The sequence below is a fragment of the Seriola dumerili genome, unplaced genomic scaffold (assembly GCF_002260705.1).
Source record: "Seriola dumerili isolate Sdu_G_001 unplaced genomic scaffold, Sdu_1.0 BDQW01000260.1, whole genome shotgun sequence".
Lineage (NCBI taxonomy): Eukaryota > Metazoa > Chordata > Actinopteri > Carangiformes > Carangidae > Seriola > Seriola dumerili.
Window position 1 is genome coordinate 1,844,115 of NW_019174515.1, and position 15,229 is coordinate 1,859,343.

Consider the following 15,229-nt stretch of genomic DNA (forward strand, 5'->3'; position numbering starts at 1 on the left):
ATCTGATAGGTAAAAAAGAGCAATATTTTAGGGCTACAACTAACTACAAAACGCCAGAAAAAAGTGAGAAATTTCGCATTTTAGATTTTACCATCTTCACTTGTGAGTAATTTTGACATCTTCAAATATCTTCTTTTGTTTTACCAGCAGCATAAAATCAGAAAAATATATTGAGTTTACTATTGAGTGTGACAAACAAGAGCATCAAATCCTCATATTTGATAAGTTGGAAACACCAAGTATTTATCTATTATCAAAATAGCAGATTTTGAGAGTAGAAGTACACAGTGGCATGAAAAGATAATGCTCAAGGTAAGTACAAGTACCTTAAGTGTGAACTTAAGTACAGTAGTTGAATAAATGTACTTAGTCACATGCCACTACTGCTTTTAAGTCAGTCTACAGGAGACTTTCACCCCAAATCCAGCAGCAGGAGCAGATAACCCACGAACAGCCTTCATGAAACTGTACCAACAATCATTCTGATGGCAATAAAGGGCTCATGTGAAGTCGAATCTGATTGGTTGACCCACATTCTAAACGTCACTCTGAGGCTCTCATTGGTCGACAGGGATTTGTTTTGCAGTCTTCAGACTTCCTCCTCTGCGTGTTTTCATAAACAAACCAAATTTTTCCTCCCGCCGGGGCCGCCGCACTCTCACCCTGTCAGCTTGCCAGCATTGTCGGATTCCTGCTCCTGTGTTAAGGAAGAGGCCGCGGAGAAGCTTTGAAAGCTAGTTCAAAAAAGAGACGCGGGTAAACGCTGCAACAACCAGAGACTGTCGGTGTTGTCTTCATTGTCCGAACGGTCAACGCGTGGTGGTCGACTGCTGAACCGAGCACACCTGCCGACCTAATACCGGCTGTAATCGCATGGTTTTCAGCTGTCAGTAACATTGGGCCGCTGCTTAGACTGCGAAGAGCTCCGGTAGTATCAGGTGAGTCGACAGACACCGAGGAATATCCTGCAATGCGCTTCTGAGCTGCTGTTAGCTGCTGTCTGTTGTGACTATGCGGAGCTAGCCAGCCAGCTAGCTAACACACACGCTAGGTCGGAGCTAATTTCTCCTGTAGCTGACACATGCATCAGGCCGCTTGTGGGCTTGTGTGTCATTATTTAACCACTGGTAGACGGTCACCAGTGTTGGACGGTGCAGAAACGTCGCAGCAGGGCTTGAATTTGGGTTAACTGATTGCAGCTAATGAAGCGACAATTCTTTGTGCAAACTGTTATGAACCAGGAAACAAGCTGCTTGATAAACGGCTGCCCTAACCCATCTGCCAGCATAAATCTCAACTAATTGTGTTAATTTACAATAACACTTGCTTTGTTACAAACGTTACTTTGACTCTATGACTCTCAGTTTCTGCACAGTGACAATAACACAGATGCATGATTGCAACACATTCAGGTTGTTTACTAGGGCTGCATTTCACGTATTTTAGTAGATTAAAGTGTCCATTTCTATGGAAGCCAATTTCTGTCTAGAAACCAAAGCTTAATCAGACATCTTATTAGAGAACTAAGAAAATAAGAAATATTTGACACTTTTGCTTAAAAAATGACTGAAGTAATTATTCATGACTAAAATAATTAATTGACTATCAGAGTAGTTGGCTAATCATTCCAGCTCAAAAATTTGCTGATAGGAAGTCTAAATTATGAATTGGGCTTCCATAGATTTTTTTTTTTTTAAATCAATTAACTTTGTCTATAAAAGAAGAAACCCAGAAGTTACCTGAGCCCAAAGTTTTGTCGTATGATTTCTCACTTTCTCTTGATATCCACTCTATAATTTGACAGATAACAAAGCCAGCAAAGGATTTATGAAGCGGGTCCTCAGTTAAGACATTACGTTGACTTTTATTCTGGACATTGTCTGGCCAGTTAATGCTCTGGTTGTTTCTGTCTTACTTTGGTCAGGTTATTTTGGGATAAAGCTTGGGAACGGCATCTTGCTATTATCAGTTATGTTCTAACTTGTTGGAAAACCTGTCTGTCTGATGTCCTGGAATTCCTCACAGATAGGAGTAAAGTTGATCAAAATAACACAGGAAAGGAACCCGGCCAGCACCACTCCTTTATCACTAATTAGTTGGTCTCAGGAGTCATAGCCTGTATGCCTGCATCACTAACCCATGCACAACAATAAACCACCATCCTGCTTCCTCCTTTCCTCCTCAGACATGGTGAAGCTGACAAAGGCCAAGACATTCCAGGCTTACCTGGACTCCTGCCACCGCCGTTACAGCTGTGTGCACTGCCGCGCCCATCTGGCCAACCATGACGATCTTATCTCCAAGGTCAGTTTGCTGCCACCCTTTGTTGTTCATGATCATTTCGTTCAGCTCGTACACTGCTTCATGGTTCTCGCAGAGTTTAGAAAGTAGAAAATTGGACTGACATAAACCTTTAAAGGAGATGTCTCAAACTTACATTTTGGGTATATTTTGTGAAAGTGGAGAAATTACAATTGAGATCATATTGTCTTTTTGATCCATATGTATGTATGTGAAGTATCCCCATTGTTTTGCATTTTTTCTCTAATTTAATTTTTCCTCTGTCATCTAGTCTTTCCAAGGCAGTCAGGGCCGAGCCTACCTCTTCAACTCTGTGTGAGTATTTTATTTTTAAATATTACTTATTGTTGGCACATTGACTGTACTAAAGTGGCTACACTTAATCGCAGATTTCCAGTCTTATTTTTGGACCTATTATCACTAAGTAGAAAGGTAGAAATCACATCAAATAAATCAAATCAATAAATATTCCTTTGTATTCACCCTACATTATGATCAAATCTTTTCAGGATAGATTAGTGGCCTTGTAAGTTTTTTGTGGGCCTTACAAGCAAAAAGAAGTTTGTGAATCTATGATTTTATTTTATTTTCCCAGTATATTATTTCAAAAATAGTCATGTTCTCCCTGAAAACAAATTCCCAGTATCAGACATGTTTACACACTGTCAACAGATAATTTGATTTACTGCAGACTGGACCTTGAAGTTGGGGGAGTTAACTTTAGTCACGTTCCTACTGGGTTAGTAGGTCAGGAATACTCTGGCTGTAACCATAACTTGCAAAGGCATCAAGGTTCCCCAGTCAAAATAACTTAATCTAGCTTTATTAGCACCGATTCAATTTAAACTTCATCTGCTCAGGTGAGTCACTAAATGGTTTCCTCCATTTCCCCATGACTGTTTCATGAACTTTAGTCTTTTTTTCCTCACAAATAATTCATCAAGAATATTAGTTTGACACCAGAGTGATGAAATTGTACTTGTGCGTGGACAGGAGAATGATTTTAGTACTGTGAATCAGAGAAGAGCTGTTGTTTGATGACACTGCGTTTGGTTTCAGGGTGAACGTCGGCTGTGGTCCTGCAGAGGAGAGGCTGCTGCTCACAGGACTTCACGCAGTGGCCGACATCTACTGTGAAAACTGTCACACCACACTGGGCTGGAAATATGTAAGCATGTATTCCTGCACAGAGGATGCTGGCTTGTTGACCATTAAACTGGATTTATGCTTTTACGAAAAGGGGTTAACCTGGGCCCTACCATTTACAGCTCGGCATCATATTTCATCCATTAATCGCACCCCTGTAGCTTTAAATTGATTTATCGCACATGATTAGGTCAGGTCCTGCCCACGTTTACTTTCATTCATTGTCTGTGATGGAGAAGAGTGGTCGTGGTGAGCTTGAAGGATTGAAGTAGAGATGGCTTTGCTAGATGTCTGACATCCAAAACGGGCTACTCACAGTTCTTGCAGTCCCCATGTGGCGCCTTTCTAACCCACATATTTAATTAAATTTTTGAGAAGCTACACATCAGCTTCAGTGTAGCTACAACCATTATGGTGTAGGCTCCAAAGTTACATCATCACCCCTCAATGTACAAATATAAATACAGTTTAACACATTTTATGATGTTTTTGGAGATGGCTTAATGTATTTTGTTATTCCTGTGTGTGTGAAGCACATATTGCTACACATTCATACACTCTTTCTCAATAATGCTACAGTGTTTTTTTTGGGGGGGGGGGGGGGGGGGGGGGGGGGGGTGGACAAATGATTCCTCAGTGAAAAAATTAACATAGTATCAAGCTTGAAGAACAAGTTTGAAATTTTAAATATTATTCATATTAATATTGTTATGATTAGATAGTTAAAGAGTTGAATAAATGACACATTAAGAGTTTCTGCATATCCCTACATGAAATTAGTACTGAGCAGTTCACAACCCGGGTATAAGTTTGGTTTGAGCTACACTTTAATCTTCTTTTATTATTTACCCTGTTGGACTTTCCTTCTGCAGGAACAAGCCTTTGAACTGAGTCAGAAGTACAAGGAGGGGAAGTACATCATCGAGCTGTCCCACATGATAAAGGACAACGGCTGGGACTGAGAGGGGAAAACTTCATCTTTCTTCATGACTTTTTCAAAAGTTGCATCCCCCTCGACTTAAAAGGGTTCCAGTGTAGCTTCCTCATCCCGTGTTCAAGCCATCGCTGTGCCACACTTTCACTTCGTATGGCTTTGCCAAGAGTAGCATGTGATGCCTTATCTTTTTCTGTTCTTCGTGTTTTTCCAGCGACCACAACAACACATTTGCTGATATCGCTATCCTAATTGCTAGTTGTGCTGGGACATGGACCGAATGAGTGCAGGGTTTGTGTGTGAAAGACTGGCAGATGTAGTCACACAGACACGTGTGCGTGTTCGAGTGATAAAACCCTTATCAGTGACCACGAAACAGCCTCGCTCTGTGGGGGCGAGGCAAGTGCAAGTCAAAAAATCCTCTTACACATCAGATGCAGGTATTTGGGTTTTCCCTTTGAGTTTAGACTATCTGGCCCAAACTGTGTAAAGTATTTAGGCTTGTTTAACCCATAGATCATTTGCGAGTGATGCGAGGGTATGGGAATGCTTAGAGCAGTGGGAGGGCTTTTTTTTTTTATCAGTGAAATTCCTGTTTTTTTATTTTATAGTAAGATCAGTGACACTTGTTCATCTTGTGCCAAAGGCAATCAGTGTGTTGAATTAGTAATGTTAAAGCCCACAAAAATCTCTTGAAAGAATTCTTAAATCTGGAGTATGAGTGTCTTCTGATTGTAGTTGTGTGTGTGTGTGTGTGTGTGTGTGTGTGTGTGTGTGTGTGTGTGTGTGTGTGCGCGTGCGTGCGCGTGCGTGCGTGCGCTGAGATGCCTTAAGTTGGACGGTGTATTAGTCGGGTTCACATCTACAGTTTCCACTGCACAGTTGGGATATCTTCACTTTTACTTAATGATGATGAAATCTACCCTTTGTGTTTGTGTATAGCCGAATACTGAGCTGCCCTTACTGATACATTTACTCAATCATGTTAGAGCAAAGTGTGATTAGGATTATGTAGCATATTTATGGTGATTTTTAATGTCTGCTTCTTTCATTAAAGTGTATTATTTTAACCTGATCTTTCATTAAAATACAGTGTCCGGACCGTGTGTAGTTCAGTTTTCTTTTGCTTGTGATATGTTGTTGTATATATAATTCTGACCCTGACTCCCACAACACACATCTGTCTTTTTTGAGATGCTTGAGAGAAGAGGTTTCTCTTCAAAGTACAGAAACAATGAAAAGTGATAATCCTCCACATCACTTGACTTTCAGCATCATTTTTAGTTTCTTTTTTAACTGAGCACTTGCTGATGCATATGACATAATGGTACTGGAAGAAACTGTTCTAAAGTTCACAGTAGCCGTTCTAACTAATTTCTGATTAAAAACAAGACGACTTATGCATTTTAACAGAGTTCGCATTCATGGAGGAAGAAATCCAACAGAGCGCTGTGACTGGTCAACAAATCAGCCAGCAGGTGGTGTGAGCACTGTAGTACTGTACCACTGTAGTTGGTACTTTAGAATATATTTTAACTTTATATGTATAATAGACCATATATCAAGTTGTAGGTACCCTGCTGGTTATATGCTACAGCACACAATACAAACAGTTGGGCTGCATTAATCGGTTAAAAATCATTTTTTCTATTACAAAATTTATATCATAGGTCTGATTCGAAAACACTTTCTTACAGAAAATAATGAAACATCAAATAAATTGTTGTATATACAATACATATAAAAGACAATCAATTTTGTGAGTGAAAGTTATTAAATGACCTATGGACTGTAATAGTGATGTTATATAGTAGTATTTTACATATTTATTACATAGCAGCTGGATTTATCTGTGTATGTCTGATGTATGCAACTGATTAAAACTTGTTTAGATAATTATTATTGTTATATTAGGTAAACAGGTAAACTATTTCTGATGCAAAATGTAACTGTGACTGCCATCCATGTTTTGGTTAATATATTTTTCCACTTGTATTCTGTCTGGTAAGAAACCAAATTTACAGAAAAACAAATTCAAATTTGCAGAGGATAAAAACATGAATTTCATGCCTTGCACAATCAAAGTTTGACAAAAACTACACATTTTATTATCTGTTGCATCACTGACAGTTTGACTGTTGCATCATCAAAATTACTCAACTTGTTTTGGATTTTCAAAACACAGGCAGCAATAGAAAGTTAATACACACCCTCCTCTTATTGTAAAGAAATGGTGATTATACTTGAAGCAGGAACAGGTCACATGAGTGAGCTCTGACCAGAACTAAGCTTTTTTTTTTAAAAGGCATGTGGTAGAGAGGCTGCTGATAGTCATGTGTGTGCAGTTCATTCCCAGCTATCTGCTCTGCTTTCACTTTTCAGTCCTCACAAAGTCTATTGTATGTATACATTATAATAGTAGTGAGAAACTTTGCAAGTAGCATTGAGGGATATTAATTTAAATGTTTTTCTTCTTCAATAAAATTTAAAATTTAAAAATTTAAAATAATATGTTGCAGCATACAGAAGGTCTGTTACACTGTGTGGTACACATCACCAAGTAGTGCAGGTGTTTTCTCCCAGTATACTGAATATAAAAGCTTGGGGGAATGTAGGCCATGTAATGTGATGGAGCTGGGAGGTAGCTGGAGTAAGTAAAGCTTAGATTTCCATGTCAAGCAAGTTTTAGCAAGATAACCCACTCACCTAGGCACATGTCTCTCAGCTAAACTGATGTAGGCCTACGGTATAATTTGTATTGTGGTCAAAGCTACTGGTGTCAGAAATTAAACTGTTCGTCATGAACCAAAATCAAAATCAAAATTTAATTATTTATTTACACAGACATTTCATGCAGACGCCCTTCCTCATCATGAAAAGTGGTTGTGTTGTGCTGCGGTGATGCAGACTAACTTGGTCTTTACTGATGCCAAATGTACACTATGTCCTTTTCTCCTGTGATATTGGACTGCAGCAGTAAAAATCAGTTATTAATCAGTTTTTAAATTTAATTTGATCTGACTCAAATTCTGTCAAAGCTTTAATGTTTGTTTAATTACAATGACTAGTTTTTGAATATACAGAAAATCAAGACAAAAAACAAGGCATGTTGGTTCTATGGAAGAGGCCTCAGTCAAATCAAAAATGCTCTGAGGATATAAACCTCAGTAAATAAAATAAATAAATTATGCATATGACAAACTGTGATAGCCATCAAGACTCACTAATGGATGCTATAGTTGAAATATACATTTTAGGAGATTTATTGCGTGAAGACAATATATGATTGGGTAAAGATTTAATCTATAGACAAAATCTGCCATAGAAAGGAAACAAATGTTCTGAAGTGAGGTGAAATGTCCCTTTAGCTGACATCAGAAACACCCATTTTCATTTTACAGTGTCACCTTGACAAAGGGAGCTCCAGAGTGTGTCTCCGGGTCATTCAATCAAGTCAGCCTTTAATTGTTTGACTCCTACAAGGAGTTTAATGTTGATTTAAATGAACATCTCCCTTCCACGCTTGTTATCCCATGGTGAAAACAACATACAACAGACACATGTATACTGTGCTCTATTCGGAGGCGGATGTATGCTAGAAATTGAAACTGTGTTATTGTGTTTGCTGATCGTCTCTACATTACGCTGTTGTCTCACTTTGTAATTATTGCGAAAACACAGTATTTAGTGGTTGATTTTACGATTTATTTGACACCTAATAATTAATACGCCAGTGTGTAGTGACTACTAGCGTTTCAACTGCAGTCAGTGCACTTGCAGCAGAAGATACCACATCACACACGCTCTACAAAGTCTACATTTTATTTCACGGTTTTCCAAACTTCTGTAATATGTAATTGCTTTAAAAATTGCTACCGAACAACAACACGTTCTACAAGATATTTTTAGGTGCAATATACAACAAGGGTTAGATATTTAAAGCCTGTTTCTGTCGACCACCCCCACGTCCACACAAATGGATTCTCCCGAGGTGGTTGGTCATGTGACTTTTTCCGTTTCGCCATTTTCCTCTTCTAAACCCGGTCCCTTCGCTGGCAGATACGTTGTCGCTCCCTCTCAGCGTTTTAACCAGCCCAAAGCTGACGGTGGGATAGGGGAAACCCTAAAAAGAACATAGTCTGCCTTGTAGCTGTATCGCCCCGAGAGAAGAGCGAGAATGTCTTCTGAGGAGAGCCCCGAGTACTCCCCTTTCTTCGCCGTGATGGGAGCCTCTGCGGCCATGGTCTTCAGCGGTAACTACCTTAGCTTCTCCACCTGACATCTCTGTTTCACTCTTTCAACGCTAACCACGACTTAGCTCGGCCAAATGTTGAATTCCTACCGCGTTGTTAGAAACGACAACACGCGTACTGTCGTCAGAGATGCAGTGTTGCTGTTAGCTGGGTCGGTCACAGCTCATACACACCTGCTAAGGATGCGAGGGAGAGGCGGGGGAAGGTGTCCGTTGACATCAAGCTGCTGACCCACCAGCTCCTCACGCCACCAGCATCGTAGCTAACCGCGTCCTGCGTGAGCCAGGTTATATCATATCATAGCTGTAACGATGTTTTCTGGTGCCTGCTAGGTTGGTGACGCAGACCCTCTTGCAGCTGCTTTCTTTAATCTGTCAAAATGTATTTTATCTATCAGCACACGAAGGACCAGATTCACACGAATAATAAAATAAACAGGATTCTTGATGAGATTGAACACAGCGCATGTTTCCCCATTGGTTTTACTGAGCTGCATCACAGGAGGGCCAACGCCAAGGCCTGCACGTCAGTCTGTCACATTAAAGGCGAAATCCGTCCATTTATTCATGTGCAGTAGACAGGGTACACCCAGTGTGTCACAGAGGAAATATACTCCGCTACAGACAGTGTGCTGTTGGGGGAGATATTGTGGGGAAGTCGAGGGATTTCGATTCCTGCAGACTCAGATAACTCTCTCCATAATTTGGAAGTCACTGATGATTTGATGATGACAGCAGTTGACACTTGGTGGTTGTCCATCTGGTTAGTGAGAGACTGGGCTCATAACATTAATCTAGAGATGCACAGATCCAGTTTTTTCTTTCCCGGTACCAATCACAATACCTCAGCTTGGAGTAACTGCAACACAGAGTATTAATCTGATACTAGTGTTCTCTTTTTCGCAAATTTAAAATCTTCTTGTGGATTATTTTTATATAAAGTAACACTAGGCCAGGGACAGCTGTGGGACTAAAACAGTCAGTAGCCTGTTGTACCTGAATGTAACTAAAATTTTAGAATAAGTCAGGCAAAGAATCTGTGTTTAATGTAGATCGGTCACATCCTGGCTGACACCCAACTCAATCAGTGCGTCCTTAATTAAATCTAAATGAGTTTTATTTTAATGTAGGGCTAAAGATTTCCTTACACCTTTGTGTTTGAGTATCTTACTACCTATCCCAGAGGTCTCTGTTCAGTAGCTCATGTATACCAAAATCTACTATATTTTGAGACTGTCCTGCACAAACTTTGGTCAGCTTCAGCTCTTATGGCTCAGTGTAAATGCTACATGGGAAATTTGGTTATTAAATAACTATTAGTAATGATTACATCAAACATTGCCATTTTTTCTGTACTGGCTGGGCTCTGTTTTGCATTATTGCCACATCGTAGGCTTCACAGCTTTTAATCAGAAAACAGTGTGCCCATATCTCAATAAACTCTCCATGGGTGTTGCTACAGTGCCACAACCGTTGTTTGATTGCTCACTATGGAGTCGGTCGAGGATTTCTCGAAGGTGGCAGTTGCATGAAGTGGAATCCCTGATGTAACGTTTAGGAAAGGAGATGGAAAAGATGATCCTTATTAAACATTCAGGACAACTCAATCAAGCCTCTAATATCTGACACTTGTGTAAAGCTGAAGACCCACTGGACAGAAATATGATGTCCAACCCTATTCAATATCAATGGGATGTGAGTACTCCGCCTTTTAAAAACACTGGGGGAGAAAGCAGGCTGTGCAGAGTTGGCCCATAATGCATTGAAAAGGGGAGGTATCAGAAATGTACTGCTTGTTAAATTTAATAGAGAAAATGCTGTTACTTATTTACACAGTGCTTATTAACAACCATTTACATAACCATTGAATGTGTCAACACACCCACAGCAGCACGTGAGTAGAGGTGAAAACTGTGTTGTGTGATACATTTATTCATGCGCAGCAGGGATTCATTGTAAGCAGTAACATCCTGTGTTCAGAGTTTCTCACCACTTGCTGCCATCTAAGCCATGTATAATGATCGGCAGTTGGCCTGTGTAGATCTATGCTCACCAGCTAACAAAGAATAGCACTGAATACTGCAGACTGCATACATTTATTTTCACATTGAACGTAGATGCTGTTAAATCGTCAGAGGAAAAGAGAAATTTCCCTGCGTCAAGTGACGAGTGTAGATGAACAACTACAGGTGACAAACCCCAACACATGTGGGATGTGATGAACTGGCTGACATAAAGCACATGATGTGCTCCCTACTGCTGGTGAAGTCTTTGACCTGAAAGTGAAATAATTTACTGATCCTGTCCTGAATACAACACAGAATATTTTATGTTGCGCCATGCTTGTCTTTCAGTGCTTGTTGTTTGACAGGAACCCTAAAAAAGCAAAATTAGCTCAAGAAATGTAACTATGTTGTTATTAAATTGACCTAAACAAAAAATATATATTGATTTCCCAGTTTTAGTTAAACCTGTGCAATCTAATAAAACAGCACTGCCACAAACTGCAGCCTGATAAAGCTCAGTCAGCACCTCTCTGACAAAGTGTCAACAAAAACTGAAAATTTAAATTTTTCGGAAAATCACAATATGGTCTTTAGTGTATCTTTACTCATTATGGTAAAATACATACTGTAATAGAGCTCATGGCAGGAAGGAAGCCAAGGGGCTTGTACAATGTCCTCCCCAAATACAAAACAATTCAGTCAAGTACAGTTATAAACATCAGACAGCAAAACAAAGAAAACAAAAATAACATAAGAGCAGATACAAGAAATACAAAAAGAGAACTTACTATGAAAAACAAAACGAAAATATACAGAAAAACACAAAAGCTTGAAGTTAGGATTATTGCAAGGCTACTGTATTACTGTAGATTGCTTTTTAGATTGTACAGGTATATGCAATATATATACAATACACTATATACAATACACTAACTGGCAACATGTTTGCAGTTATGTGTTCTGTGAGAAAACCCAACCTTAGATGCACTGGTATGATTTGCAAGAAAGTTAATTTATTTTTTAAAATATCTATCTTTAATTTCTCAGCTACTTATTGCTGGATGTGAGAGAGCTGGAAGTCAGAACATTTCTACTACTGTTTCATTGGGAATCATTTGTAAGTGAAGACTGAAATGAACAGAACAATTAACACCAAGTCTCTCATCTCGTACTCAGCATTAGGAGCGGCGTATGGGACAGCAAAGAGCGGCACAGGCATTGCTGCCATGTCTGTGATGCGGCCAGAGCTCATCATGAAGTCCATCATCCCTGTGGTCATGGCGGGTATCATCGCCATCTACGGGCTGGTGGTGGCTGTGCTGATAGCAAACAACATCTCTGAGAGAGTCAACCTTTACAAGTAAGATGAACCTCTGATCATTTTTACCTTTTCATTTTTGTTTATGCAATTTGTATGGATTGAGAAACACATTATTTTATATCTTTTACATTATGTTTATGCTTTCCAATGGAATCACACACATGCACACACACACACACACACACACACACACACACACACACAAACAATCCCACCATCTCCTTAACTCACAAACTCAATTCCTTAGAAAAGCATCTGGCTCTTAAGCTTTCTGAACATGTGACTTCCTTTGTCATGGGACATTTGCTACATCTGGCTTGATGCTGTGTTTTGCACTAAACCGTTCACTTGGACTTGCTGGTTACATTTTTATATGAGGATTTACATGAGGGTGATGCATCCTAACCATTAGGCCACCAGATGCCACTCATTGTTAATATTGAAACTATTGCCTATAAGTGGTTTGACAATTGCTTATAAGTGGTGCTGTTTGCTTTGCATGAAGTCAAGGTGAAACAGCAGTTGCAGCGTCTTTAGTTTCACTAATGTGACGTATTTCTGACTGAAACAGAATCTGCAGGTGGCCTTTATTTACTTAAAAGTCTGCATATCCTTGTGTGATGCTGTAGAGGACCTTTGGCCTCCACCTACACTAGGCTTGGGAGATATCCAAAATTTGATATCTAGATATAGTTCAGCCCAAATATTGGAATATTAAGTCATTATCAGGGGGCATATATTTTGATATTATCATATATCACGATGACCTAACTTACACTTCTTTTACACTAACTACAATCACGTTATTTGAAAAAGAAAAAAAAATTGACCTGACCCATGATATCTCTCAAAATATGTTGACATTTTAAAAGAATAGACAAGTGAATTTTATTTTATTTATTTTTTTATTTCACTTTATCTTTGAAGTTCCAGAGCAATTTAACAAGCAGGAGAATGACCATGACAGTATTAGTCCAAACAGCCACATTTTACCTCATCATGTCCTTTAGTGTCCTCGCTGGTGGCACCATGTATCTTTTTATTGGAAAGCCACACTTGTTGCTGCTCTGAATGGGGGAAAATATGGGTGTGATCTATATATGCAGTATATGTATTATTGCCAAGATATGGCTGAATACACTACCTCTGTACCACATTAAAAGCGTATTGATACAGATGAGCTAAAATGTAATGTCTGTACTGTGAATTGCCACAGATATCAGAAGTATTTAGTTGAAATTTCATGCAGCAGTTTCCCAGATAACTTCATAGAACAGGGCTGGATGTTGATTTACTGGATGTTAGAGATATTATTACCTTGTGCAGTGACGGTTCTCTTTTCTCTCTCCAACAGGAGTTTCCTGCATCTTGGCGCCGGTCTGAGTGTGGGCCTGAGTGGTCTGGCGGCTGGGTTCGCCATCGGCATCGTGGGCGACGCTGGGGTGCGAGGCACTGCCCAGCAGCCCCGGCTTTTCGTGGGCATGATCCTGATCCTGATCTTTGCTGAGGTTTTGGGGCTTTACGGCCTCATCGTGGCCCTCATTCTATCTACAAAATAAGTGTCTGCATCAAACACCATCTCATTCATTCCACATCAAAGCAGCAAGAACAAATAGGAGATTTTCACCTACTTCCATTACACCCTGTGGGTCTGACAGGATGGGATGGCAACAGAAACATGTTGGCGGTCGACTTTGACACCTGTGTCCTCAGTAGATATCATCTATCCATATTGTTTAAAGCCATCCAGTTGTGTCAGGTCCTGTGCGTACAGAACGGGCATGAAGATGTATTGGTTGTTGTGGGATGATGTGTGGACAGTCTGCCTGATTTGTTGTCTGATCTTAACCTGTACAGTGATCCCGAGTCCCTCCACCTCCTGTAAATGTAGTAACCAGTCTGTGCTGTGAGTGTGAGTATCAACGTTTACCCCTTTGCCCATTCCCCTCCTTTTGATTTTTGTTTTATGTTGGTGGTTCTGATTGTCATTCTCTGTTTTGAGACTGCTGAAAAATCGTGCACATTAGTATTTTATTTTTTCATGTTCTTTTTGGGGACCATTTTTGAATCACAGTGGTGAGGAGCTGTCAAGACTTTTTTTTTCACTATTTATGAAAAGCTATGAAGATTTTGACTTAATGAAACTGTCTAAATGGAATACTGTTTATTGAATACCCTATATACATAAAAAAAAAATATATAAATTATCTGTGTATAGTTAGATTAATTGCACTGTGGGTAATTGTTCAAAGTGCTTGGAATTCCTCTGGGTGTAGTGTGATTATTAATGGAGGATGTCCACATGTTGACATGGAGTTGACAGAGTGTATGTGTGTGTGCGTGCGTGTGTGTGTGTGAATGAGCTGAGTGCATAATGTGTGCAAGTGGATTTATGTTTAATATGACATTCTCAAACACTAGTATCGTTTACCTGTAGTGCTGCTGTCTTGATTTTTTTTTTTTTTTTTTTTTTTTTTTTTTGGTTTTGTTTAAGGTGAGAGCTCACTGTTCAGCCATGCCTGTCAGATTTCCAAATAAAACTCAACCTCCTCCAGAACGTCATTGTCAAGTCTCTGTTTTCTGAAATTAACGGAGTGAGTAAACCTGTAGTAGTAGATAACTTTTCAGTCTAAATGGAAAATGGTTAAATTGGTAAATTAAATGTAAAGCAGGAAGGACTTTCTATAGATCATTGTAGTTTTCATCAGAAATGTAATTTAATTATCTTAAAATCTTTCAAACGGGTAAGGACAAAGACAATACATTTTTAAAATGAATACAGAGGTTTCCTCCAAGGTCCCCAAAGAGAATCCCCATGCATATAAGAGTTATGGAGGCCACTGTGCTCTTGGGAACTTTTTAATGCAGCAGAATTCTTTTTTGTATCCTTCCCTGGATCTGTGCCTCAACACAATCCTGTCTCTGAGCTCTGCAGGCAGTTCCTTCCACCTTCCATCCTTGTGCATATTATTACTCTGGTATGCATTGTCAGCTTTGAGACCTTATATAGATGGGTGTGTGCCTTTCAAAATTATGTCCAATCAATTGAATTTACCACAGGTGGACGCCAATCAAGATGTAGAAACATCTCAAAGATGATTCAAAGAAATAGGAGGCACCTGAGCTAAATTTCAAGTGTCATAGCAAAGGGTTTGAATACTTGTCTCAGTGTGATATTTCACTCTTGCCTCTTTAATAATTTTGCAAAAAAAATTGAAATTCTGTTTTCACTTTGTCGTTATGTGGCATTAACTGTAGATTTTTTTTTT

The 15,229-nt window shown here is 39.4% G+C and overlaps 2 protein-coding genes across 2 annotated transcripts; both read left to right on the forward strand.

Moving 5' to 3' along the window:
• The first annotated feature begins 615 nt into the window (after positions 1 to 615).
• Positions 616 to 5,477, forward strand: LOC111230264 (protein yippee-like 3). Its single transcript, XM_022756933.1, has 5 exons — positions 616 to 938; positions 2,186 to 2,304; positions 2,573 to 2,616; positions 3,361 to 3,469; positions 4,320 to 5,477. The coding sequence occupies exons 2-5, from the start codon at positions 2,188 to 2,190 to the stop codon at positions 4,407 to 4,409; spliced, it is 360 nt and encodes a 119-aa protein (XP_022612654.1). The 5' UTR covers positions 616 to 938; positions 2,186 to 2,187; the 3' UTR covers positions 4,410 to 5,477.
• Positions 5,478 to 8,202: 2,725 nt separating this feature from the next.
• Positions 8,203 to 14,517, forward strand: LOC111230201 (V-type proton ATPase 16 kDa proteolipid subunit). Its single transcript, XM_022756853.1, has 3 exons — positions 8,203 to 8,634; positions 11,816 to 11,999; positions 13,315 to 14,517. The coding sequence occupies exons 1-3, from the start codon at positions 8,559 to 8,561 to the stop codon at positions 13,517 to 13,519; spliced, it is 465 nt and encodes a 154-aa protein (XP_022612574.1). The 5' UTR covers positions 8,203 to 8,558; the 3' UTR covers positions 13,520 to 14,517.
• The last annotated feature ends 712 nt before the right edge of the window (positions 14,518 to 15,229 follow it).

Bases quoted from the DNA above. Each gene is read 5' to 3' on its own strand.
- LOC111230264 (XM_022756933.1), top strand. From the start codon at position 2,188: ATGGTGAAGCTGACAAAGGCCAAGACATTCCAGGCTTACCTGGACTCC. The intron at 2,617-3,360 runs GTGAGTATTTTA...GTTTGGTTTCAG, and splicing joins GCCTACCTCTTCAACTCTGT to GGTGAACGTCGGCTGTGGTC. The intron at 3,470-4,319 runs GTAAGCATGTAT...TTCCTTCTGCAG, and splicing joins CCACACTGGGCTGGAAATAT to GAACAAGCCTTTGAACTGAG.
- LOC111230201 (XM_022756853.1), top strand. From the start codon at position 8,559: ATGTCTTCTGAGGAGAGCCCCGAGTACTCCCCTTTCTTCGCCGTGATG. The intron at 8,635-11,815 runs GTAACTACCTTA...TCTCGTACTCAG, and splicing joins TGCGGCCATGGTCTTCAGCG to CATTAGGAGCGGCGTATGGG. The intron at 12,000-13,314 runs GTAAGATGAACC...TCTCTCCAACAG, and splicing joins GAGAGAGTCAACCTTTACAA to GAGTTTCCTGCATCTTGGCG.